This window comes from Epinephelus moara, chromosome 22 (genome assembly GCF_006386435.1).
Source record: "Epinephelus moara isolate mb chromosome 22, YSFRI_EMoa_1.0, whole genome shotgun sequence".
NCBI classification, from domain to species: Eukaryota; Metazoa; Chordata; class Actinopteri; order Perciformes; family Serranidae; genus Epinephelus; species Epinephelus moara.
In genome coordinates this window covers 14,127,503-14,151,337 of record NC_065527.1, presented here as the reverse complement: position 1 = coordinate 14,151,337, position 23,835 = coordinate 14,127,503, and the positions used below count along the sequence as shown (strand labels likewise).

Below are 23,835 nucleotides of genomic sequence, written 5' to 3'. Positions count from 1 at the left end.
GTTTCTTGTTGAAGGGAAACCAAAAACTCAATTCACGGTGTTGTACTGATACAGTGTGCTTATTTTGATAGAGACTGTATGCTATTGTTAAATTTCCTGTGAAAACAGGAGTGTATTTTGAAAGAAGACAATGCATGCAACAGGCAGAAGTTGACACAGCATCCCTGAACGTCACCAACCAATGCACCCAGGGTACCTTTCACGTCATATCTGAACATGGAAAGCCCATGAACAAATGAACAAACATCGGAGTAAGAATGTGTTGGTTTGGAACATATGGCCAGGCATTACACATTGCACCTTTTAAGTTTTGTTCTGAAACAATTTTTCTTTAATGTACTAAAATCTATCAAAGGGTGATTTTTGGTACTGTCTACTGCTTGATACGAACCTATTGTCCTTCATAATTTCCTCATATCCATCCAACCTGTGATCACTTCATAGAGATGTAACGGTTTATATTGTGATTCTGTCTGGTGAATACTTTCATAAATTTACACAAACACATTTACACATGAATTACGAAAGCATTTACTGAAGTAAAAGATAATTTAATATCCTTTTCACATTTTTCACACTTTGATTAAATGTACATAAATACAATATTTCTAACAAAAACAGTTTTAAATAAAGACTTTGTTTCATCAATCATATCATGTATTCTATTATCCTATATATTCTGTTGTCTATTATTTAACACAATCAATTGTATTTGCAATCCTTAAAACAGGAACAAAAAAGCAGAGTGGCAAAGTGGAGCAAAGAAAGTGTCACTACTGTGTCTGCCACTATATATAACACATATTTGTCTAGAATTCACATCTTGCAATTCCACTAATCCCTTTGTGCTTTCTGTGTCAGGCACCTTTAGGAGCTACTAGTTGCTCAAAGTGCCACTGTTGTCTGGGATGATGGGTGCAGGGGCGCAGAAAGAGACCTCCTGTCTTGCTTTGGGTGTTGACTTCTTTTGGGCTGCTTTGTGGGACCCCTCCTTCCTTTACGACCTCCAGACACAACTGGGAAAGCTGGTGAACGAGTTGACCGCTCAGCTGAAGCAGAAAACAGATGCACTGGGTTAGCCAAACACCCACTGTGAGAATATTCACGTATTCAGATGTATTACAAAAAGGTTTAAATATCTGTCTTGCCTTTATGAACTTCCACTGGAGTCTGCTGGCGGTTGGTCGGCGTGTAGGGCACGGAGACAAGACCACCCTCTCTCCCTTGACGTCCAAACACAAAGCCCCCATGGGACCCCATCGCACCTCAAAGTCAGAGTTTAGATCGCAGTGCTGCGATGACAAGAGAGATCATCTTTGCCACTGTGTGTTACCTGTCTGCCTTTGATTTTTTACAATGTTGCCATGGTTACCTGGCTGCCCGTTCCACTGCAGGGCGCTACGTTCATGACCCCACCCTGCAGTCCCTGCCCTCGGGGGTAGTCCGCACAGCTGCCGGTGCCGACATTGTACAGCTTCAAACAGGCACAAAAGGGACACATCAGCCTGTCATGTCCATCAGTGAGTACTGTAAATCCTCTGTGTGTGTGTGTGTGTATGTGTGTGTGTGTGCGTGCGCTACCTCGCCTGACAGTGCAGGTCTGTCCTGGGGGATGTAAAGTTGTGGATAAACTGTGCTCAGGTACCAGTGGAAGTTCCGACAGCCCAGACTCCTCTTAAGCCGCAGACGCTCTGTGATGTTCGGGCTCTCAGACTGCACAGAAGAAATAGCTATCATGTCCTTAGATTTTTTTTTTCAGTATTTAGTAAACTCACCAACTAATCTTTTGAGCAAATTCCCACACTGAACATACACACCTGCCTGATGAAATGAGCAAGTGTGTCCCTCCTATAGAAGATCTTCCTGTATGCGTCCATCCAGGTGTCTGCAATCCGGATCTTGTTCCTCTGAAGCAGCTCCTGGTCTGGGAAGCGGTAAGGCAGGTGGTGGTGGTCCAGGTGGGCCACACGGGAGCAGGGAACCACCTCCATGGAGCCCCCGCATGACCACACCTAGGTTAACAGGAAAAAAGTTTTGTAACCATGTAATGTTTGTTTGTGTGTGTGTGCCTTTAAGTGTAAAGAGCAGGACTGCAGCAAGAATCTGGTGCGACAAGTACTGATTTTTATTTCTACAAAATGCACCTTTTTACATTTTAATCTGTCAGATAACATGCTGCAATTCCAAAATATGAACTTATCATGGGAAAACAAGTGGTCAAGTCACATTTCGCTCTCATACTTGTGCATTTGTCAAAGTGCCCAGACATTCCCAGACCACTATTCAACCTGAGATTTCCGTTTGCAAAAAGCATCATGTCCCAGCACAACATTCCTGAGGCCCGGACAGAAGGCAACTAAATCACCCAGCCGAAGCATCGCTATAAAAAGCTTATGTGACTTGAGGTGAAAAGCGAAAGCAATCTGTCATCTCTCTGCTCTGTGTGAAAAGGTGAATTGGAGGATTTGATTGGAAAGTTGATAATATGTATGTATTTTTTGCTCTACCCTGATTGACAGCTCAATTTGTTCCACTCCCCACAGCAGCATCCCCGGGTCGTAGGCTCCCACACTCTGGAAGAAATGTCTGTCAATGGCCACAACTCCGCCTCCTAATGCTGGGCTCCTGTCAGAGACAGAGGCAGCGTCACTTTACTGGGGAACAAACACAGAGATTTGTCTCGGTGTCACTGGTGCAGAGAGACATTACGAACTTCAGAGTCTAACATATATTTTTTATGAGTCATGAGCACTTAAAGGTCCGGTGTGTAGGATTTAGAGGGATATATTTACAGAAATGGAAAATAATATAATAAGAATTTTCCAGTAGTGTATAATCACCTGAAAATTAGAATCATCCTGTTTTTGTTACCTTAGAATGAGCTGTTAATATCTACATAGGGAGTGGGTCCTTGTCCACGAAGGCCGCCATGTTCTACATACAGCCATTCGCATCTTAATCTTTTTGCATTGGCCACCAAAGTTGGCGGCGACATGCCAAACAGTGTCGCAAAAACACCAATTTTTACCATGAAACTACTTTATTCAGTGTTTCTACTCATTTTAATCAACTGGTGTGTTTGTTATGGAGAGGACAAGACCCATGCAGATAATTCTGCTCCCAGTTAAAACCTCCTGAATGTCAGGATCAGAAAAAAGGCAAGCACACATTAGCAGGTGGCCAGTCTGCGATGAGCTGAATAGTGTCAGAGAAACATTAAATTGTAACGAGAAACTGTTCACTCTATTCAGTGATTTAATTGTTTTTATCAACCTGATCTGTTTGTTTTGGAGAGGAAGAGACTTCCGCAGATAATTTGGCACCTGGTAAAAACCTTCTGAATATAAAACACTGAAGGAATCAAAACTGGAAGTTCATGCTTAAATTCCACACGCTGCTCCTTCAAAGCACAGATATCTATACTTCCATCGGTCAGTAATGTGAAATCAGCCGTACGTATTTTATTTGTTGCCTTTTTTTCCTACTGATGCTTCCTTGTTTGCACTATCCCTCCACTGCTGTAATGTTGCAAATTTCCCCACTGTGGGATGAATGAAGGATTATTGTATCTTATCTTGACTTAAGAGCATTTTTACCTCTTTTATTTTCTTAATCAGAATATTTTTATAGGCCTAATGATGTTTCATAAAAAAGTTGCAAAGATATGATAAAGTGCCCAAAACCATACGCTAATTTTATGTTTTAATGATATGCTTTTTTGTTTGTTTTAATCTTTTATAAGGCATTTATCAATTCATGACATTCTTGAAACCCTTTTGGGGGTCCAAATCCTCCTGATGGGAAACACTGGCCAACAGGAAATAAATCAAATGATGTGCAGTTTTGCAAAAACCCAGTTTCACGAGCAAAATATCAATTCTGCCCCCACAAACATAAGAAGGTAATTTAATGAGTGTTTCCTCTTAGGTTTTACTCAGCATTACTTCCAGGTAAAACCCAACTGTTTTAGGTTTATAATCATGTCATGAAAGCCCTGAAATCACTTTGCTGTAAACTCACTGCAGAGGTCGAACAGCTGAATCTGGGTCCTTATCTTGCAGCTGAGGGTTAGATTCCCACAAGAAGTCAAGCCTCCAGTCAAAGACTCCCCTGACCGGCCACTGGGTGGCATTGTACTGGAAGGTCTGCCAGTCTATCACATCCATGATGGGGGACACCACTCTGGTCCTGCACAGAGACATTAATCTCAACAGTGAGTTATATATTCACGTTCCCCTTCAGTATTTAGAACATGTGCATTTTCCTCCCCTAGTAAAAACATGGAAGGAGCAGAGGATCAAATTAAAGACATTTACACCATAAAGTGATGAAAAAATTTACAAATTGGTGCATAAAAAAATCGCCAGAAAGCAGGAAATTCAAAGTGTTTGATGCTGAAATTTTTTGGTGGAGGAGCCCAAACCCCCTGCTTCATATTTGGAAACCCTCACCCTTGGAGTAGGTTGATTCAAAATGAGGTTGATGTTATGAATAAGAAGTATGTTCCTGTCAGTCAAAGATTTTGGAAGAAAGAGGACATTTTAAATTCTTAGCCAGCCTTCCTTGGTTACATTTTCACTTAATATTCCAACAGTGTGTGCAGAGAGATTGGCACTGTGAAAAGCAAAAATGTTTCCTCAGCAGTGTGTGTGTTTGTATCTGTCTATATTTGAGTGTGTCTCAGGCTTATGTCACAGGAGCCAAGTTTAGAGACACTGTCCTTTGCTGGGATCTGTTCTGGTTCACATATGTTATTTGAAATATTTCTCTGAAGAGGCCATGTGTGATGTGATGCTCGGAGGAAATGGAATGAAGAGATTAAAGGGGGGAGAATGAAAAGAAGAAATGGGAGAAGGGTCAAACATGTGGCTGAGAGAGTTGAGTGGTTGCAGATTCCAGGTCTGAGAGTTCAGCCTAATTACCTAGTCTAATTAGAGCCACGCCGCAGGCAGCCTGAGACACAAGACTAGAGCCAAATCATGAGAGCTGAGCTTTGGATACACACACACAGTACATGCATCTCATGTCTTACTAATGAGTGAGGACAACTGATAACTCAGAACCTTCCATCTTCCCACTTCTCTCAAGAGGATCTGTCAAACAGCAGAGCAGAGTAGAAAGCAGCAGACAGACAGAGTTTGGGCACAGCTGCTGCTTTTTCCAGACCAAATGTTTATCTGGACTTTAATTATTCTTCATCACAAAATTCTGGCCAACTTACATTTTATATTTTTGGTGTTCAACCAACAGAGCAATTAATGTAATTATAGATGAGTGTGTATTGAAGTAAGCATTTTGCACCAGTGTTTATTATTTCTGTGGATCATTAGAGTAAACAGCACCTGTCCTGGGCCACTCTCTCCAGCAGTGGTTCCAACCAGCCCTTCTGACATTCACAATGGGAGTCCATGAACACCAGCACCTCCCCTGCAGCTCTGGCAGCACCCAGACTACGGCATCCTCCAACCCCCAGGCGCTTGGTGCTGCGAATCAAACGCACCCCGTCCAGATGAGACACATACTCACTTAGCACACTCTTCAGGTGTCCTGAGAAGTGAACAAAGACAGGTCAATTGGATGGATGGGTGGCTGGATGGATGGATGGATGGATGGATGGATGGATAACAACTCACCGTGCTGGCTCAGGTCGTCCACTAGCAGAACCTCCTGCAGATACTGCCTGGGTGCATTGTCCAACACGCTGTGCACGGTGCGCAGGAGCGTGGACCAAGCCTCGTCATGGAAACAAATAACAACACTGGCCGACGGCAGCGACTCGCTGTACTGCTCCCCCAAACACCTGTTAAGTAGGAAACAAATTCACTCTGTCAAAGCGACAACTTTACCAACTTTGAACGCGTTTTAATACCACAGTGCAAAAGTTTTGCCTTTCAAGCCGTGCGCTTTGGACACTGCGCCGTGCACTCACTCAGGATGGCGCGCCTCGGGTAGCATGCGATGCAGTGAAATCCTCTCGCTAACCACCTCGTTGAAACCGTACTTCTCCAGCGCAGAGAGCTCCATATCCCTCTCCGTGCCCTCCAGATGTAGCTGTACCGCTTTCCCCATTTCACCGTGCGTCGGAGGCGCGGGGGCGTGGGTATCCTTATTTGCTCCGGGTAGGAGCACCTTGTAGCTCCCCTTCTTCTGCTGCGGCGGGTTCTTGGTGCCCTGCGTCGATGGCACGAATAAAAGCTGGTCTTCTTGCAGAGATTTTAGCGGGGCGAGATCGACAGCGAGCTCTAACGCAGGGTCACGCGAGTCCACTATGACCTCCAGGTCCGGTGCATCGGGAATCCGATGGAAGGGGTGGAGGGGGAGTCCAGGTTTCTGATAACTGCGGCCCCGGTCCCGGTTGAAGAGGTCCGAGAGCGCCAGAACAACCAGGGCGAAGCCGAGGAGCAGCAGCCAGAGGCAGAGCACCTTCCTCCGGAGAGCTGTAGCTCTGCCCCACAGCCTCATGATGAAGAGCGCAGAGGAGAGGGGGATACGAAGTTGGCCCGGTGCTGTCTTGACTTCCCCATTTTTGCGCTTTGACTCAACTTTGAAGTTACATTTCAGCAAAGTGACGAGGCTCTACAGGTATTATCCAAACAGCAGAAAAATAAATAACTCGCCTGTCAGTGTTGTGGAGTGTAGCGCTGCATCCATGGAGCACCAGACCTGAGACACGAGTGACAGACAAGGCAGGTTCAAGAAGACAAACCCCTCAACTTCTTGTCAGGGTGGAGGTGCGCAGACTTTGCCTCTCATCCAGCTCATCCCGGGGTCCTAAAGCCTGCGTAAATTTGAGCTCGTCTGAAGATGCACCTGATACATCCACCTGCTCCTACACCTGCTCACTGAGCTGATCCTCAAAGCAACCAGTAGCTCAGATGATAACAGGGATTAAAACACCTTTTCATTCAAACTCTGACTGAATACAATAAAAATCCAGCTCCCACACTCAAAGAACAAACAGCCGGCCACTTTGGTGTCTTTTGTTTTTTTCAAAGCTGCATCACTAGTTATTGTAGGAGTTTTAATGCCTATGGGACTTATTTTTATCGCCATATGGCGCCAATTTTCCTTGTCATGAAACTCGGAATTTCAAAACTCTGTGTGTTTCCCAGCAGAACAAACAGTATGTTATAAATAACCCCACATTGCAGTGGAATGAGACAGTGTTTTTATATTTCCTCCAGTATTTCTGTGTGTGAGAGAGAGACTCGGCTTGGTGCAGGCGTCTCCCCGGTGCGTCACACATCAAAGATGCTCTCTCCGGCCAGCTGGCGGCGGGCCTCGCAGTCTCATGACCGTCTGTCGGTGCCGGGAAGCGGGGCGGTCGCAGCTTCGATCTCCCCGGTTCTCTGAGGAGATCTTGGCAACACATACTGCTGTTTTTCAACTGAGTGCAGACAAAGACCTGAGCTGAAGTTTTTCTTTCTTCCCTTTTTTTTAACAAGTGGAAATTTCCCACTTTTTTTGGCAAGTAGAATTTTGTTTTTCCTACTTTATCACAATGAGTTGAACACAACATGTGGCGCCCAAATCAAATTATGATTAAAAAAAGAAGTTGAAGGGAAAACGCCCCAGAAGTCATGTAAGGATTTCAGTGGAAAAGGTCTAATAATTTCCTAATGCATTTTCCAAGTGACCTCAGGGTGATGTTTTCTTTCAGGTGATGGCCAACAAGAGGTCAGACTGTACCCATTTTTTCTTCACCACATCACTAGAAATGAAGACCATCTGTGTCAGCCTGCTTCACCCGCTCTGTTCTGTGTTGTGGTTGAGTGGAGCTGTGAAAGGCCACTGCTTGCAACTTGGCAGTGCAGCCAATGGGAGCCTTAAGCCAGTTTGGCTGCAGCCAGAGACCAGATCATTCTGGTGGTGCTGGTGCTGGTGCTGGTGCTGGTAGTGGTGTGTCTGAGTGGGTGGGTGGGATTAGCAGCTGCCTTCCCCTCATTATACACAAAGACACTCACCTCCTCTCAGCTCAGGATGACAGGGCAGAGTGGCGTCTGATGATTGTGATTACAGTACACAGAGGTGGGAGGGGGACACCTGGAGAGACAGATTGAGAAGTTGAAAGAGCAAAGGAGGGCGTCAGAGCAACAAGACGAGGGTGTTGCACAGAGGGGTGGAAATGAAAGAGACATGAAAGATCACAGGGAGAGAAAGAGAGGTGACCAGCTCTCCACCTCTGTCTTCTTGTGGGAACAATGCTTGTAAGCCTCGAGATTGAAAAGGAAGAAAGTCTTCATGTATTTCCAGTGCTCCGCAGTGAACACTCCCATATGTTCCGTCCTGCAGCCAAAACACACACTGAATTGAAGTTTCCACCGCCAGCACATTTGCAGACACGCACATAAACACCAAGAGAACATGGACACACACACACACAGGCACGTACACACACATACACACACACTGAAGGTCCAGGGTCCAGTCCACATTCTCAGGAATGCGGACTGCATTCCACCATCCAACTGGAAGCCAGAGCTGTAAATGAGAAGGCACGACAAGTACTCGCATGCATCCTTCCCTCACACACACACACACAAACACAAACACAGCGAGATGGACAGAGTGAGAGAATAACAGTAACTTTTGGCTGCATGTTTCATTTTTGGGTTGTTGTTCATTCATATTTCTGTTTCACAACCAGTGACTTCTGTTTGTGGTGACAAGACGAGACACAGAGATCCTACTTTGTTTTTTTCTCTTTCAGTTTTTAGACCCAAACCTATTAGCTGAATGATGTCAATGTCCACGGACAGGAAATTAACATTTTGAATAACCATCTAATCATTTCAGTCTTTTTCTTCCTAATAAAACTGTCATCATTAACTGGTTCCAGCTTCTCAGCTGTGAATCTTTTGAAGATTCACAAGAATTTGAACCTGTTTTGTTGCAGCCTTCTGTGATTGCAAACTGAATATCTTTGGGGTTTTGAACAGAAAATAAAAAACAAAGACACTTGAGGACAGAGATGTGGACTCCAGTCACACTACTTGGATCTGAGTCAGACATGAGTCACAGATTTGAAGGCGTCCAACTTGACTTGGCCTTCAACATCAATGACTTGTGACCTCACTTGAACTTGAGCCTTTTGACTTGAAAAACATACTTAATCCCTTCCCCCCGAGCCAATTTGGGAAGAGAAGGTTATGGACATTTTTACAGAGGTGAAATAAGTACACGAGGGAACAAAGACAAAAATCCAGTCAGTAGTGGGTCTGGTTAATAGTGCTATACAATGCAATGTCAGCACTACTTTTTTATGATTAAGTTCAGTGGCACTTGTTTCAACAAACGTGTTTTAACAAATAAATACTGATTTCTTTTAAATTAAATATATTCCTCTGTTGTTAAAGTGGCATTACATTCAGTGAAGAGCGCATTATGACTTGTTAAGGACTCAAAACTCAAATATTAGGACTTGGGATATGACTCTTGACTTAAGTGCAAAGACTTGAGACTTACTCGTGACATGCAAAAGACTGACTTGGTCCCACTGTTGCTTGCAGACATCATGCGGGACTCTGGGGAAACTGTGATGGACAGTCTGCACCGTCTTTGACCTGTGATAGACTAGAAGATTGATCATTTAATAAAGAAAATGATCATTGAATAAATCAATAATAAAATATGTTGTAAAGGACTGACATGTGAAAATATCTGTTGTCTTGTAATGGTTTTATTTTGTTATATTGTAAAAGTAATATTCAGTAATGTGTGATTGAGTTTGGGCAATCATGTGACATCTACAGTAGAGCCAGATGATTTGATTTGAGAGAGAGAGAGAAAGTGTGTGGGTGTGTGAGTGTGTGTGTGTGTGCGCGCGCCACCTCTCCCAGCTCTCCAACAGGCTGTGAGAAGCAGCGGAGCGGTGCTGCCCTCTACTGGAGGATGAGTGGTACTGACGTTTTTTCTACGTTTCATGTTCATCTGACAAAAAAAAAATATGTATACATATTAACATCAGGTACATTTACGAGATTTCCTCCTGAGCTTTCGATCACATCTCGTGGCCTTCATCAGCGGATGGAGTCTACTCAGTTGCCATGAAGATAGATGTTCAGTTTGTAATGTTTTGTGTCATTCATTCCCAATACAGGCTGCACGATTGTTATATTGATAAAACATGATCACACATTAGACCATTTGGTAACATGCGTGTTTTGTCGCTGTCTGGCTGAGGTTACAGGCCCTTTATAAAACACTACTGTCACTGAAATGCAAACAACAAAGTCTGACAGCTCTTTTATGGCTTTAATTTTCAAAGAGCAGGACTTAAAATAATAATTTAGATGGTTCATCATGTGTAATCCTTACAAGAAGGAGACGCACAAATCATTAGCCTACATCACCTTATATTTTAAATAACTGTGTAGCTCAGTGAAGATGAAAGTCATGTATGATTTTGTCATTGCATTATGTATTTGTTTTCAGCTCTTGACACCAGTCAGTAAGGACATTATAATGCATTCGTCACTGCAGAATAAATTGCTACCTGCTGTTTTAATGCGAAAAAAAATCTCGTTTCCTCTCTTTTGTTCTCATTGGATTTAATTGTGTAGCCTAAATCAGTGACAGATAATTGCTTTTATTGTAATTTCAACTTTAATTAGTTACTTTTAAATCAAATATCGTGATATGTTCTCCTTCAGTTCCCCACAAGAGACATTCTCCTTATCATAAATCAGAGTTTGCTCTGTGTGTTGCAGCACTGATGGAAAACAGTTTCCATCTTGACTTTTGAACAGACATTTAAATGTGACTTAAGACGTCAGTTCACAGTTTGGGAGCCCTGTCGTTTCCAAACTCTTCCTTGTGACAGCAGAAGACCCGCTGAAATAATGTCGTCCATCACATGTTGGATTATACTGAAAATCAACACGACTGTGCCGCGCATCATACGCCTTCCTTCTGCTTTTGCGGCTGCAGCTGTGGCGCAACAACTGGCACAGACCTCACATCTCACGCACACGAGAACGGTGCGTCTCACCGTGACACAGCGAGATGCGACTAACGCATCAAATAATGGCCCGTCGTGGTCATGTGGCCCCGTGGACGTTTAAGGTTATCTATCGTGCAAGCCAGAAACTGAACTCCCAATAGAAAATATCTAAATAACACAATTATGTTATTACATTATATTTAATATGCCATCTCATGTTTGCCCCTTTTATCTGACATATTTTCCATTCAGGCGAGGATTAATAGAAGCAGAATTTTCTTGAAAGTGATCACAAGATATATTTCGTATAAAATCATTTTAGCTATTTGGATATAAATAAAGACAATATTTATTTTTTGTCCAGCAAGATTCACAATCAAATCCTGTAAGCTGAGGACAAACATTTAAAAAATAAAAGTATGGAGAGGAATTTGTCGCGCTGCACCAACTGTTTATAAAAGACATCATACATACATTATTATCACACTTTCAAAATAGCAAAATAATTAACCAGTAATCACAGACATCAGTCATAATTTGAGATTAAACGCTCCTTCGTATTAAAAGTCTTACTGGGACAAAGGGACAGAGAGGGGTCGTGCGCAAATGGCGTGCCCGCGCGCATCTCGTCTCTCATGAGTTTCCTGCGCCCAGGAGACTTAATAAGGGATGAGATGCGTCCTGTTAGGACACATCACATGTTTTTGCGCACAGCGGCCCCCAGATTAAATTACTGAACATCAGGACAAGCTGGTGGAAGAAGAGCTGGACGAGCAGAGAGAGGGACAGGCTCTGTCGGTGAACACATAATAATAATTATTAGTAATATTATTATAAGATATTTCTGGGAGGTGGATAGGTTATTTTTTGACGACAGATTTTTCCTCAAGAAGAGTGGAAATGGACGCCTTGCGTTTTGTTTTTTTCCTGGTCTGTGCCTGCTTTGCTTATCAAGCTGATGGACGCAAAAGTAAGTGCTTATCTAAAGTTAGTCTAATTAAAGTTATGATGCAGTATTCTGTCTGACAATGGCTGTTATATCAGGCTCATATATTTACAAAGTCTTCTATTTTATTCAAATATTCACACTGAAATGGCAGAAATGATTTCATCTCAAAGCCTTAAAATTGTGTCGCAGTTAATTGTGAAACAGACTTCTGATAGGCTGTCCGATGTTTGTCTCAAAGTATCTGTAATACCTGTTCTGTCATCAGCTCTCTGCACTCAGAGTCCCATGAGCTTAATTAAGGCGTGTTCCCTCTGGTCAGACAACTGTCTACACAAAAGAAGCGATTTTACATCCATAAAAATAGACTTTATCTTAACCCTTCAAAAGACAAACCTATTTAATTTACAGTTACATCCTCACATAGGATTCCAGAGGGAAGAATTTAGCCCTTAAACAATTCAAAAAACATATTTTTAATGCATGTTATCAATATGAAAACAACAAAAGTATCATATTTTTTATTATTTCAGCTGCATATTTAGTTTAGAATGTCTGTGTTTATCATGTTGTGAGCTGATTATCTGCACAGAGGTCTGCTCACACAAATATGTTCCCACAGATATCTGGATTTTTTTTTTTTTCCTTTAATCAAATCACATGGATGGAATTTGTTGTTTTCCTCTGCCATCCTTAAAACATGTCATCTGTCCTAAATTAGGACAGCAGCCAGAAACAAAGGCATGGAGTTAAAAGAGAAGACTATCATTAGTAATAAATAAAAGGCACTTGGTAGGACCAGATACATTTTTCAAGATGCTAATATATGTGTAAGCCCAGGGCCATGGTATTTGCTATTAGATTTATTAACATCTCTCACACAGAACAGCTGGTGTTTAAAGATAATTCCACATTTTCCCATATTTTTTCAAACCTGATCTCATTATTATCATTTAGAAACCAGGTTCTTAAAAGGATTCCCACTTCAAGTAAGGGGTAAATCTTTCCATTTAAGGAGTCAAACCATTTCATTTCATATTGGTTTCATAGGTTTTATTTTCTAAACTGCATGTTAGGTGACAGGATGGACACATTTCATGTCATGATAATAAAAAGGTTTAAATACAAAATTAATTTTTTATTCAAAGCAGAGACTTATACTTGCAGACTTTGACTAAAAACCTTTTTTTGGAGCTGTTCTTGACATTATTAGTGATGTTTGAGAAATACAGTTCAGTTAAACGGAACTTGAATTATAATAATGAAGACAATTTCTCTAATGTAGGTAAAGAAAGGTTCCAATAAATGTCATTATATGTGCACAATTAGCTGAAAAAGCAAAACACCTTCACTTCATCGGGGACCCTATAAGTTTTAGTTTCCCCTCAGAATTCCTCACAACATTTCAAGGGGCCTGAAAAGTCTTAAAGGTCTTTGTTCTCTCTCCAGCATTTGCTGACATGTTCCCTCACAAGCATGTAGGGAAGTTACCTTTTCCAATCCCACCAATCCCTGGCTGGGACCCTGACACCAACCCCTGGGATGATTACCTCTACCCTCCACTAAACCCAAAGCTGCAAGCTCTCTCACGCCACAAAGGTGAGTAACGTCTCTTTTCTCCTCTGAATTCTTCCCATTATCTTTTTTTTGTTTTGTTTTTCACCTGGAGCTTCCACTTTGCTTCAGGCAAACCCAAGGTTCGACTGACCAGCGACAGCCCGGCTCTCAACGGCTCTTGCGTCTCCTTCACTGCGAAGCTGGAGTACCCTCCCTGTCAGAAGGAGGATGCCAACGGGGACCTTGTGTGGGATGATCACTGTGAGGACGGTACGGAGCTCGAGGCCTCAGGTGCTGCCAAAAAGCCAGGCCAGGCCACGCCCCACTACACATGGTGTCATTTTCCAGCACAAAACAACCACTGTATCATATAAGACAGCCATACTACACCATACATCAGACAAAAAACAGCCACAGAAGCATTTTAAAATGTGTCACAGGCACACCAGAAGCACTATTAGCTCATTTTTGGCCACTTGGGGGCAGCACAACAAACTGTAAACACAACATTGTGGGTTATTATCACCTGGTAAATTTGATATGATGGCAAACACTTACCTTTTAATGATCTCTTCTGTCACAGAGTCGTGTTGCTCATTAACATAATTATGTTGTCATGGCGAAATGGTGAGACAAAAACATATGACTGTTTGATGCTTCAAAGGTTGAGGCCAGCTTAACTTTCATTTGTATCGCATCACGCCCATCACACAACCACAAGTGTCAGGTGTCAAGTGTCATTTTATAGCTTCGTGTCACTGGCTTCTCTTGAAAATGACTTGTAGCCTGTAGTGAGCATTACACATCCAGCAGACAAAGAGCAACACTAGCATAAATTTGGAGTCTTGTCAACCTGGTGAATGTGAGGACTCTGACACACCAAGCCGACAGTTGGCCAGTGGTCAATATCAGGCAGTCAGTGAGCATCTGTTGCCCTAGTTTCGGTGGTGAGTCAGCCTTTGTCAGCTTTTTTCGGCCGGTTGAGCATGTTGAAAGTAGTCATTTGGCCGATTGTTGAAATTAAGATACAAATTTTTAAAAAATAATCTCATTCTCCTTTCTTCTGAGCAGCCAATGGACAGGTGCGTTCTGGCTACGTGTACAACTGGACTTCCTGGCTGGACGACTATGGTTTTGGAAAGTGTACGGATAAGACGAAATGCAATGTGTTCCCTGATGGCAAGCCCTTCCCTCAGAGCAATGACTGGAGGCGCAAGAGCTACGTCTACGTGTGGCACGCCATGGGTAAGACCGATATACAGATTTGAACACATGCAAAAAAAAACAAAAAAACAACTGTTTGACTTTCCATTCATCCTCAGGCCAGTACTACGAGACGTGTGATGGCTCCTCCTCCAGTTTGACCATCAACACCACCACCATCCCTCTGGGTGCAGAGGTCATGGAGGTCATGGTCTACAGGAAACGTGAGCGCAGGAAGTACAGCCCCCTCACCACTGACAACACCGTCTTCTATGTCACAGGTTTTACACGCTTACTCTTCGTCATCTGTTGGCAAAGACACATACAAACAATTAGGAACCTGGAGAATGAATTATTTATTACCCTCCCCTTACACTCTCTCTTAGATAAGATCCCAGTGGCGGTCAACATCTCCCAGAAGGCTGCGGTCAACCAGTCGGACAATGTTTTCTTTCGTGGTGAGGACGTGGTCTTCAAAGTCCAGGTCCACGACCCCAGCGGCTACCTCAAAACCGCAGCCTCCATTGACTACATCTGGGACTTCAGAGATGGCAACCAGCTGGTGACACACCGCGACCTGACCACACACAACTATAACACGGTGGGGAACATGAGTGTGAAGCTGGTGGTGGAGGCAGCGTTCCCTATGGAGTGTCCGCCAACCCCTGCCACCCCGACTCGGAGGAGCACCACGCCACCACCTCCTACAGGTATACTGGGCACAGACACATGATCTTAGCACTCCCAGAAATTCTTCACAGGGGTGCCACATGGGGCGACTGAATATCTTGGGGTGGCACCAAAACCAAAAGCCAAAACTGAATTTCAGGAATTTGAAGATGCTGTTGAACCATATAGGCTTGTTGAAAACATACATGTGTCACTGAGAGAAAGGAACAAAACACTAACAACACACTATAGACCAAAATTAGCCTAACTTTGCAGCGTAATATAGCCTCCTCACCGACAAGCTATGCTGACATGGTTGGTACCAATGGATGCCTTCGGTCAGTGGTTCCCAACTGGTCCAGACATGGGGTCCAGATTTCTCCTTAGTCATTAGTTCAAGGTCCACACAGCTTAATTTATTCAGTGTCATACTGGCGTTTGGCCATATCCTCAAGCTAGTTAGCTGTCTCTGTCAAGTAGCTGTTGGTTAGTCACTCAATCTACAGCAGGAAATGGCACTTCAAAATAAAAGCTCAGTGCTGAAATCCTTCGCACTATCTTAAAAATTAGCTCACCTTAGCCTCTTAAAGAATTATGTCTACCTCCAGTTGTCTTTGCAAGGGTGGCCAGTGGGGGGCTGCAACTGTATTGGAGGGGCCTGGCCCCCCTTTGGCCCCCTTCTTGGGGCACCACTGTCAAAAAAATTTTTTTTTTTACAGCTTTACGTTTTAAGGAAGTTAGTCTATAGGCACTTCATTCATTCACATGCATTCACACAAACTGGTATAAATATATAGCAGTGTGGGAAAACTTCCTGCTGTTTCAATTTGCAGTGATGCAAGGCAGACTTTTTACTGTGGTAAAATGAGGGGATCAGTAAACACAGATTGATGTTTAATCAAGCGGTTCTTTATTGAGCAGGCCTGGAGAGAGAATTCTGTCATACACACAACAGCACAACAGAAGGGTCTCTCACAGACAAGGGAGTGCTTGCTGTTTTTATAGCATAGCAGAGTGCTTTCAACAATCAAGTCCTCCATTACATCAACTCTCGCGTCTCCTCGTGAATCTTTCGGTCAAGAACTGGTCTTGTCTGGAACATCACATACGCACGGTTAACGATAGATGATCCCCCAAATAAGGGAATGAAATCAACACATAAAATGACACCTTGATCGTCATGTCTCGCAAACATCTTCTCTCGCTAACAGCTAGAAGACAGTCACAGCGAGGACACTACATACACACTATTACAAATGATGATTTAAAATGTGACAGCTGTTAAATCTGATAATAGCATACTTCTCATTTTAAGCTCTTGTTTTCTTAAGTACACTTCACATTTTCTTGCAAAGCAAACACCTTATGCTTTAAGCAACAGGTGCGGTTCACTGCTTAGTCATTCTGTCTATGATCTCTGTCATCATGCACTACTCTTCATCAACATTGTCTACAATGGCCTAACCAGCCATTTAGAGGGGTTTGATTTTATTTTACCAGCTTTTGGGATTTTTAGGGGCCATTTGGGGGCTGTTGCTTTTATAGTCTCTGTAGTAACTGCAAGATCTCTTCTAATAGTACAAGCTGCTGTTGAAATCCTAACTGTAACTTCTCAATGGCTTAAGCACAAGTGTGAGAGCAGACAAAACTATCGGCATACTACATACCACAAATGGTAAATGAGAAAAAGTAAACATTTCTTGTAATTTGGATGAAGTGACCAGACCAAGCATTAGTGCTGTCATCCTCGAGCAGGACACCAAATCACTGCAGTCTGACCGTGATGAAGAAGACAAAGCAAGAAGTGGCGTTCCCTGCAGAGCTCATTGAAGTGTTACCTTACAAAAGTAGATGTGTCATAACCTTTGCCTCTTTCTGCAGAGGCTCCCACACCTCCACCCATCACTCATGCTATGACTGTCAAGATGGACACCACACAGGGTGAGCTCCACAGCAAACAGTGTGTTTATCTGTATAAGAGAGAAAGCAAGCAAGACTGAGGAAGTGTGTTTCTGAGCGGGAGTTCATTAAATATTGAAGCAGACCCAAAACCTTTGATATGAGACACTTGAATCACATACACACATTCTTGTCCACTTGTTTCCTGTTTCAGTGCCACCCAGCACCAGCCAGCCCCTTCCTGCCTCCTCTGCCATCGTCATGACAACGGGCGTGCCCACCACGGAGCCCCTGCTGACCCCAGAGTCCAACCCCACCACCCTGGCCTGGCTCCGCAACAGGAACTTTAAAAGAAATGGGTGCTTCCGCTACGTCTATGGGACCTTCACTGGCAATATCACCATTATTGGTAGGTGGTAGGTTTAAATAAAAATCTTATTCCACTCAGTGCGTTTACATGACATTATAGAAAATTGATTTATTGTTAGTTCGACTAAAACTGGGCTTTTAAAATTCATGTAAACAAGTTAGTCCAGTTGAAATCGCGCTAAATCAAATTTCTCAAAGTCGGACTGACACACCCAGACAATGCGATTGGGAGTCAAGTTACTTCTGCATGTATACAGTCAATCAGACCCAAACTGGCCTAGGTGCTCTGCGCATGCTCCAGTTTCCATTCCGGGCTTTGACCCGTAAGTTGAACAGCATTAAGAGCGTAACAGAAGAAGCCAGTAACAACATGGCAAAATCTACATCCAGAGCCGTGCATTTTAGATGGACGAGGAGACACAGTTCATGCTTTGTCAGCTGCAAGAGTTAGATATCTTAAAATTTATGGCTAACTTGTTTGTCAATTGTTAGATATGTGACATAGAAGGTCAATAAATCGATTCCCCTCCCATGCTTGTATATTGGGCCAAGGACAGTAGTCCTATTAAATGGCCTAATTGAGCTATAACCGTAGCTCGACTTACTGTGTCTTTTGTGATACTACCAGATAATGCCAAATTCAGATATCTTGCCAGACATAGAACAAAAAACCAAGGAGGTCTTGCTGTTTGTAAAAAATGCAGACAACCAAGGGAAAAAAAATAAAATAAAATTAATGGCAAAAATCTTGCCAGACATAGTTGGAATAGTTATGATCCTTTATTACAAAGTAAATAATAGATCAGTTCACAGTTTAACCTTTCCTTTTATTTAGTGGCATGGCCACGAGGATGGCAATGTCTGTTGGTCGATTGAGCCACCATTTTGGTCCAGACTGAAACATCTCAACAGCTATTGTTTGGATTGCCTTGAAATGTTGTACAGATATTTGAGGTACCCAGAGGATGAATCCTTATGACTTTGGCTATCGTTGACTTTTTTTAGTGCCATTATTAGTTCAAAATTTCTATTTGTCCATTGTCCAATTGGTTTACGACCAAATACTGCCAAAACTAATGACATCATCCTCAGCTGTGTTAATTGCTATTATCAGATGTTAGGATCCCAACATGCTAAACTGAGATGGTAAGCCAGGTAAACATTATATCTGCTAAGCATCAGCATGTTAGCATTGTCAGTATGAGCATGTTGACATGCTGACGCTAGCATTTGGTTGTAAGCACTGCAGTGCCTCTACAGCAGTGAGCAACCTAAGGGTGCAGGGTGGCCCGCCGACTACTTTCTAAGTCACAATGAGAATACATTGATTCGTAAAGGGGTTTTTTTGTACTTTGAATGTAAATAAAGTGACAGATTGCATGAAAATATCAAAATAGAGCATGTTCATGAAAAGAAAAAGTGCCAGGAGAGGACCCAGGGACTTGATTTGCAGATACCTCATCATTCACACAGTCAGATATATATTCCATATCTCAAATGTAACTCTAATCACTTCTTTTCATTGTCATTTTCAAGTAAACACATAGACACCATAGACGGTAGACAAGTGACTGTGTTGCCCAGCTGTTAAAGTGCAGCCAGCTCCACTGAGCAGAACAGAGCTCCAGTCAGTGGTAGTCGTGTGAAACTGGCCTTTTGTGTACTAAGTTGAATTCTCTGCTGATTTTTGCACAAACAAATATTTACATTTTACGCGATGGAAAGATTATAGTTTTTCATCAAAATTGTTACTCCCTATTGTTATGGCCGACTTTTTCCATCCTCAAACCTTTCTTTGTGGAGTCAAACACACACCCCCGTCATTTAAATGTTATGAGAAGGTGATTACACATCTAAAACCGACTGCATTCATCTGTTCTCCGCAGAGCCCAAGCACGCACTGCACAGACAGCCAAACAGCCGTATTGTGGACGTGTCGGCTGCCAGAGTGACCGACACTGACATCAGCTTCCTGGTGAAATGTCTGGGCAAGTGAGTATATCATTATTTCATCACCAATTCTACTTAAATGTTAACCAGACTGGTGTTTTTCTCGACTACTGTCCTGTGGAATCCAAAATTGTATCTCCAGAAAGATTTCAGGTGTCATGAAGTGACTCTTTTTCTCTCAGTATTCACATATGGAATATAGTTAAATGGAAGTTAAGTAATTGATAGATTTAAATTACATGATGGTGATAAAAATTACAGTCAAACTTTCAGAATTATAAGTAAGTCTTGTATAGTAGGAAAAAAAGTTTTAGATAAAGCAAAGGATTTAACCTTTTGTCCTTCCATCCCCTCATCTTCAGCATCCCCACTTCAGCCTGCACCATCGTGTCAGACCCCACCTGTACTCAGGTGCGTGGCATTATGTGCGATGACGTGCCGCCCTCTTCAAAATGTGAAGTGCGTCTCAGGCGAACATTCCCGGAGCCTGGCACCTACTGTGTCAACATCACCCTGGAAGACTCCAGGAGCCTGAGCCTGACCAGCACCACTGTCACCATCAACAAGTCCCAGGATACACCTGGTGGGGTTACACAAAGACATTTAATCCAAATCCAACACATGCTCACAATGCACTCTCTTTAATTTGAAGTTTTGTAAGAAGTAGACAGATTGATGTTCTCTGTCTGAACCCCTCACTGCTGTTTTCTCTCTCTGTAGTGTCCAAGACTTCTCACACTGCAGAGGTGGTGCTCTCCTCGACCGCTGTGCTGGCGGCTGTCTTCGCATTCATTGCCTATCTGGTCTGCAAGTGAGTAGTCTTGCACAACTGACTGGTCTTAAAGGGGAACTTTGGTCATGTCTTTTTAACCCAGACGCTGTTTTCCCATGTTTTTGTTTCTAAGTGACTAATGGAGATAACAGGTTTTGAAACTGGTCCAGTATTGACAGAGACCGCTGCAGCCAGAGCAATTTTGCATCCGTTTTTGACCACTAAAAGTGCTTGATTTTGCCACTGACAAACTCAGATTGTTATTAGAAGTGTCTTACAACATCACAGAGAAGACACTACAGGAAAAATGAGATGCTCTTTCCCTTTTGCTGATCCGGTGTAATTATTATTTGGTCAAACCAAGTCTCGCTCAAGTACAGGTCTCATTCTGAAATCGCTTTTCAACTTTTCCACATTGTTGAATTCAGCTTAAGTCATCATACTAAAAATCTTTTAGACAACACTAAGCTATGCTTTCTGTACTCCAACACGACTAACTCTTCCTGGCACTCCTCTCACCAACAATTCCACAATTATTTTTCCTGCAACAAGATTTCAGAAAGAGACTTCTCCTTGAGTGAGACTTGGTCACAAAAACAAACAGACCAGCAAAAGGTAGAGAAGAATGTTTCATTCTCTGTCGGGTCTTTTCCGTAAAGTTGTCAAACACTTGTTATAATAATCTGAGCCTGTTAGTTGAAAAAAAGAAGTATTTTTAATGAACATAGATTGATGGTGCACAATTGCTCATGGGGATCACTTGCAGCCTTATTTGCCGCAGCGGCAGAAGCAGTTTTTCTCCATAGCGGATTGAATTGTTGTCTCCATCTGTCACTTAGACACAAAACATAAGAAAATAGGGTTCAGGCTGAAAAATACTGAGGTTTCCCTGTAAGGTTTGGTCTTCCACACACAACATGTTCAAGTGCCAAATATTCCCCCCTCTTCCCTCCTCTTATCCCTTATCTCACTCTTCTCTCTCTCAGGCGCTACAAGGTGTACCGTCCCATTCGTAGGTCCCTGGTGGAAGATGCAAGCGGGAATGCTGGGGTCAGGGGTCGCATGAACCGTCTGAAGGAGTCACTCTTCCCCTCCAGCGAGGAGAGCCACCACTTGCTGACTGAGAGGCGCCCCCTGTAGGCTTTGTAGAGCTGCTCCAAAGCATTGCTGCCCTCAATGGCAAGAAGAAAAAGCACAGTTGACATTAATAAATGAAAGCACAAGTTAAATTGTTAAAAAGCCAATTCAGCAGGAAGCCATTCATGTCTGTGGCAATATATTAGTAAAGAATTCTAATGCCTTGTTTGTGTCTTAATTATAGTTAAAGTGTTGGCTACAGCTACAGCAGTATATGATTAGCAGGATGATTTACTAAAGAGGCTGTTAAATGTCTGACTGAGGCACCGCTCCTTTTGATCTCCTTGTGCTGGCTCATCATTGCATAAACTAGTTGCTAGGAGATGAATTGGGTTCAAGTCGTGGCTGAAATGCTTTTGCGTGAATTTTGTGCCAAGTGTTGTCTTACACTACTGCGCCTTACACTGTGATGAGAAATTTGAAATCATTGAGATAGTTTGCCAATATAACATTTTTACTACTGGTGACATGTGCGTGCTCTTCTTCAGTCGGATGAATTAAAATAAAAAAAAATTTAAACTGTTACTCAAAAACTAATTCAAGGAAAACACTGGAAAGTTGAGTTGACTCTAATAAAGGTTGTGAACTAATCACTCATCTTTTGAAGACGGATATTTCTCTTCATGTCTTTATAATATGAACCTCGCTTTAGTGCCATCACAAATGACCAGCAGAATATGATTCAAGGTTTGGCGGCTAAGTGGTAGAAAGATATATTTTTTTTAACCATTCACTTCAGTCAGTGAAGATTGAAGCTTTTGAAAGCCTAAATGACGGCAACAAATCCACCATGGCAAGATAACTTCCCTATACCCTAACAGTGAGGCTAGAATATTTTACACCCTCACCTGCATACATATGGATACATACCATCCTGTACATACTTGTTTAACATACTAATTCTAAACAGGCCTATAGTATGCAGTGTGTTCACACAAATGAAATGGAGATGCTTCTCAAAGTTGGGGGGAAAAACATACTATGGAGAGCAGTAAAACAGCTCAGAATGTCAAAAAAATTGGAAAAACATTTTGCTTTTGCGTGAAGTCACAGTTTGATATATGAAACTCACTGTTAGTATTAAAACATATATACTTTTATAAAGCAAGTCTGTTGCAGTCTTGTATACTTATTGAAAAAATACTATACAGAGTAGTGTGTGGTGTTACATGCAACTGTATGTGGTATAGATTTTAAGATGTAGCCCGCTACTGTAGAACATGCTATAAATTCACGACGTGAGCACACCATCAAGTCTCTCTTATCCAAGAACTTAACCAAACTTGTTCCAAAATTAAGTATTAGTGATCAACAATGTGAGTGACTTCAAAATGGCATAGTGTCCCTGGTTTGTGCCATAAAGCAATATATGGTTACTCCTTTGCAGGGGTGTCAAACATATACGGCCTGATCTGGCCCACTGGATGACTTAACACACCTAATATCAATTCACTTGAGGGCTACGAGGTGCCAAGTTAAATAGTGAGTAGCCCATTTCATGTAAAAAAAAAAAAAAAAAAAAAAAAAAAAACTGCACCAGAGGCTTCTCCACCCCGACCACAATACAGTTATCTGAAAAAAGAATGTATACTTATTGTGGTCAGATTTAAGATGTTGAACGTTGTGCAAAATATTGTCAACCAGCAGCTTCAGTACAAACGATTCTGTATCAGACTCCTATTTTTAATCAGGATTGGCTGAACCCCGTTGCCTAAGCACTGCCAAAAATTTGATTTGTAAATGGTTTGTTAAGGCAGGAGACATCACCTGCTTCCTCAATAGCTTCCACTTAAGTTTGGTGTGGTGATGTCAGCATCACTACAGAGGAAAAATGCACACGTAATGACAACAGTGAACATCACAGGCTGTTAATCATCTCTATGTAAATGGATGACCTTTTTCAGAATATACTTCTTTACACTAAGAGAAAGGGAAACATTTGGAGGTGTTTATAGGTTATTCTGCAATGGTTTTACTAGTCCGACCCACTTGAGATCAAATTGGGCTGTAATGTGGCCTGTGAACTAAAATTACATTAACATCCCTAACCTGGTAGTTTTCTTGTTAGATCAAACCCCACGGACTTCAATATGAAGCATGCCAGTCAGTCAGTCGCCTAAAAAAAAAAAAAAGGACAAAACACCACAATTTAATTATTTTTTTTTTTATTCAGAGGCATTTGACAAGTGGAGCTGTGTGTGAAGGGGAGGTGAAGGGGCACAAGCATGGTTGCAGAAAGGGGGAGGAGGGAATATCATGCTGAAGTTAGATCGCTTTTCCAAAAAACTCAGAGACCCAGTCCCTCATATCTGTCTCATACCAAGAGGATGTTCCACGTTACACAGCCAAGAAATGCTAACAGAAGAAAATAGCTACCAAATCAGCAAGTGA

At 42.4% G+C, this 23,835-nt stretch overlaps 2 protein-coding genes across 3 annotated transcripts; one reads left to right on the top strand and one right to left on the bottom strand.

The window, feature by feature from the left end:
• Positions 1-556: 556 nt before the first annotated feature.
• LOC126383795 (polypeptide N-acetylgalactosaminyltransferase 15-like) lies at positions 557-6,713 on the bottom strand. Its single transcript, XM_050034477.1, has 10 exons — positions 5,930-6,713; positions 5,634-5,800; positions 5,343-5,547; positions 4,021-4,188; positions 2,508-2,625; positions 1,818-2,012; positions 1,582-1,713; positions 1,373-1,474; positions 1,149-1,292; positions 557-1,049 (listed from the first exon to the last, which is right to left on the bottom strand). Exons 1-10 carry the CDS (start codon positions 6,460-6,462, stop codon positions 858-860), a joined length of 1,956 nt encoding a protein of 651 aa, XP_049890434.1. The 5' UTR covers positions 6,463-6,713; the 3' UTR covers positions 557-857.
• Positions 6,714-11,697: 4,984 nt separating this feature from the next.
• On the top strand, positions 11,698-23,271 carry gpnmb (glycoprotein (transmembrane) nmb). Of its 2 annotated transcripts, none has more exons than XM_050033882.1 (12): positions 11,698-11,912; positions 13,338-13,487; positions 13,575-13,736; positions 14,517-14,690; positions 14,768-14,929; positions 15,035-15,358; positions 17,199-17,258; positions 17,431-17,625; positions 19,472-19,577; positions 19,898-20,118; positions 20,256-20,346; positions 21,294-23,271. In XM_050033882.1, exons 1-12 carry the CDS (start codon positions 11,843-11,845, stop codon positions 21,445-21,447), a joined length of 1,869 nt encoding a protein of 622 aa, XP_049889839.1. In that variant the 5' UTR covers positions 11,698-11,842; the 3' UTR covers positions 21,448-23,271. The 2 variants fall into 2 exon arrangements, with proteins under 2 accessions (XP_049889839.1, XP_049889840.1); XM_050033883.1 differs by having other exon boundaries at positions 13,575-13,715; positions 21,294-23,270.
• Positions 23,272-23,835: the final 564 nt, after the last annotated feature.

Coding starts and splice junctions, on each gene's coding strand:
- LOC126383795 (XM_050034477.1), bottom strand. CDS start 6,462: ATGAGGCTGTGGGGCAGAGCTACAGCTCTCCGGAGGAAGGTGCTCTGC. Junction 2,013..2,507: donor AAATTGAGCTGTCAATCAGG/GTAGAGCAAAAA, acceptor CTGTTAACCTAG/GTGTGGTCATGCGGGGGCTC. Junction 1,475..1,581: donor GACCTGCACTGTCAGGCGAG/GTAGCGCACGCA, acceptor GCCTGTTTGAAG/CTGTACAATGTCGGCACCGG.
- gpnmb (XM_050033882.1), top strand. CDS start 11,843: ATGGACGCCTTGCGTTTTGTTTTTTTCCTGGTCTGTGCCTGCTTTGCT. Junction 11,913..13,337: donor TCAAGCTGATGGACGCAAAA/GTAAGTGCTTAT, acceptor TTCTCTCTCCAG/CATTTGCTGACATGTTCCCT. Junction 13,737..14,516: donor TACGGAGCTCGAGGCCTCAG/GTGCTGCCAAAA, acceptor TCTTCTGAGCAG/CCAATGGACAGGTGCGTTCT.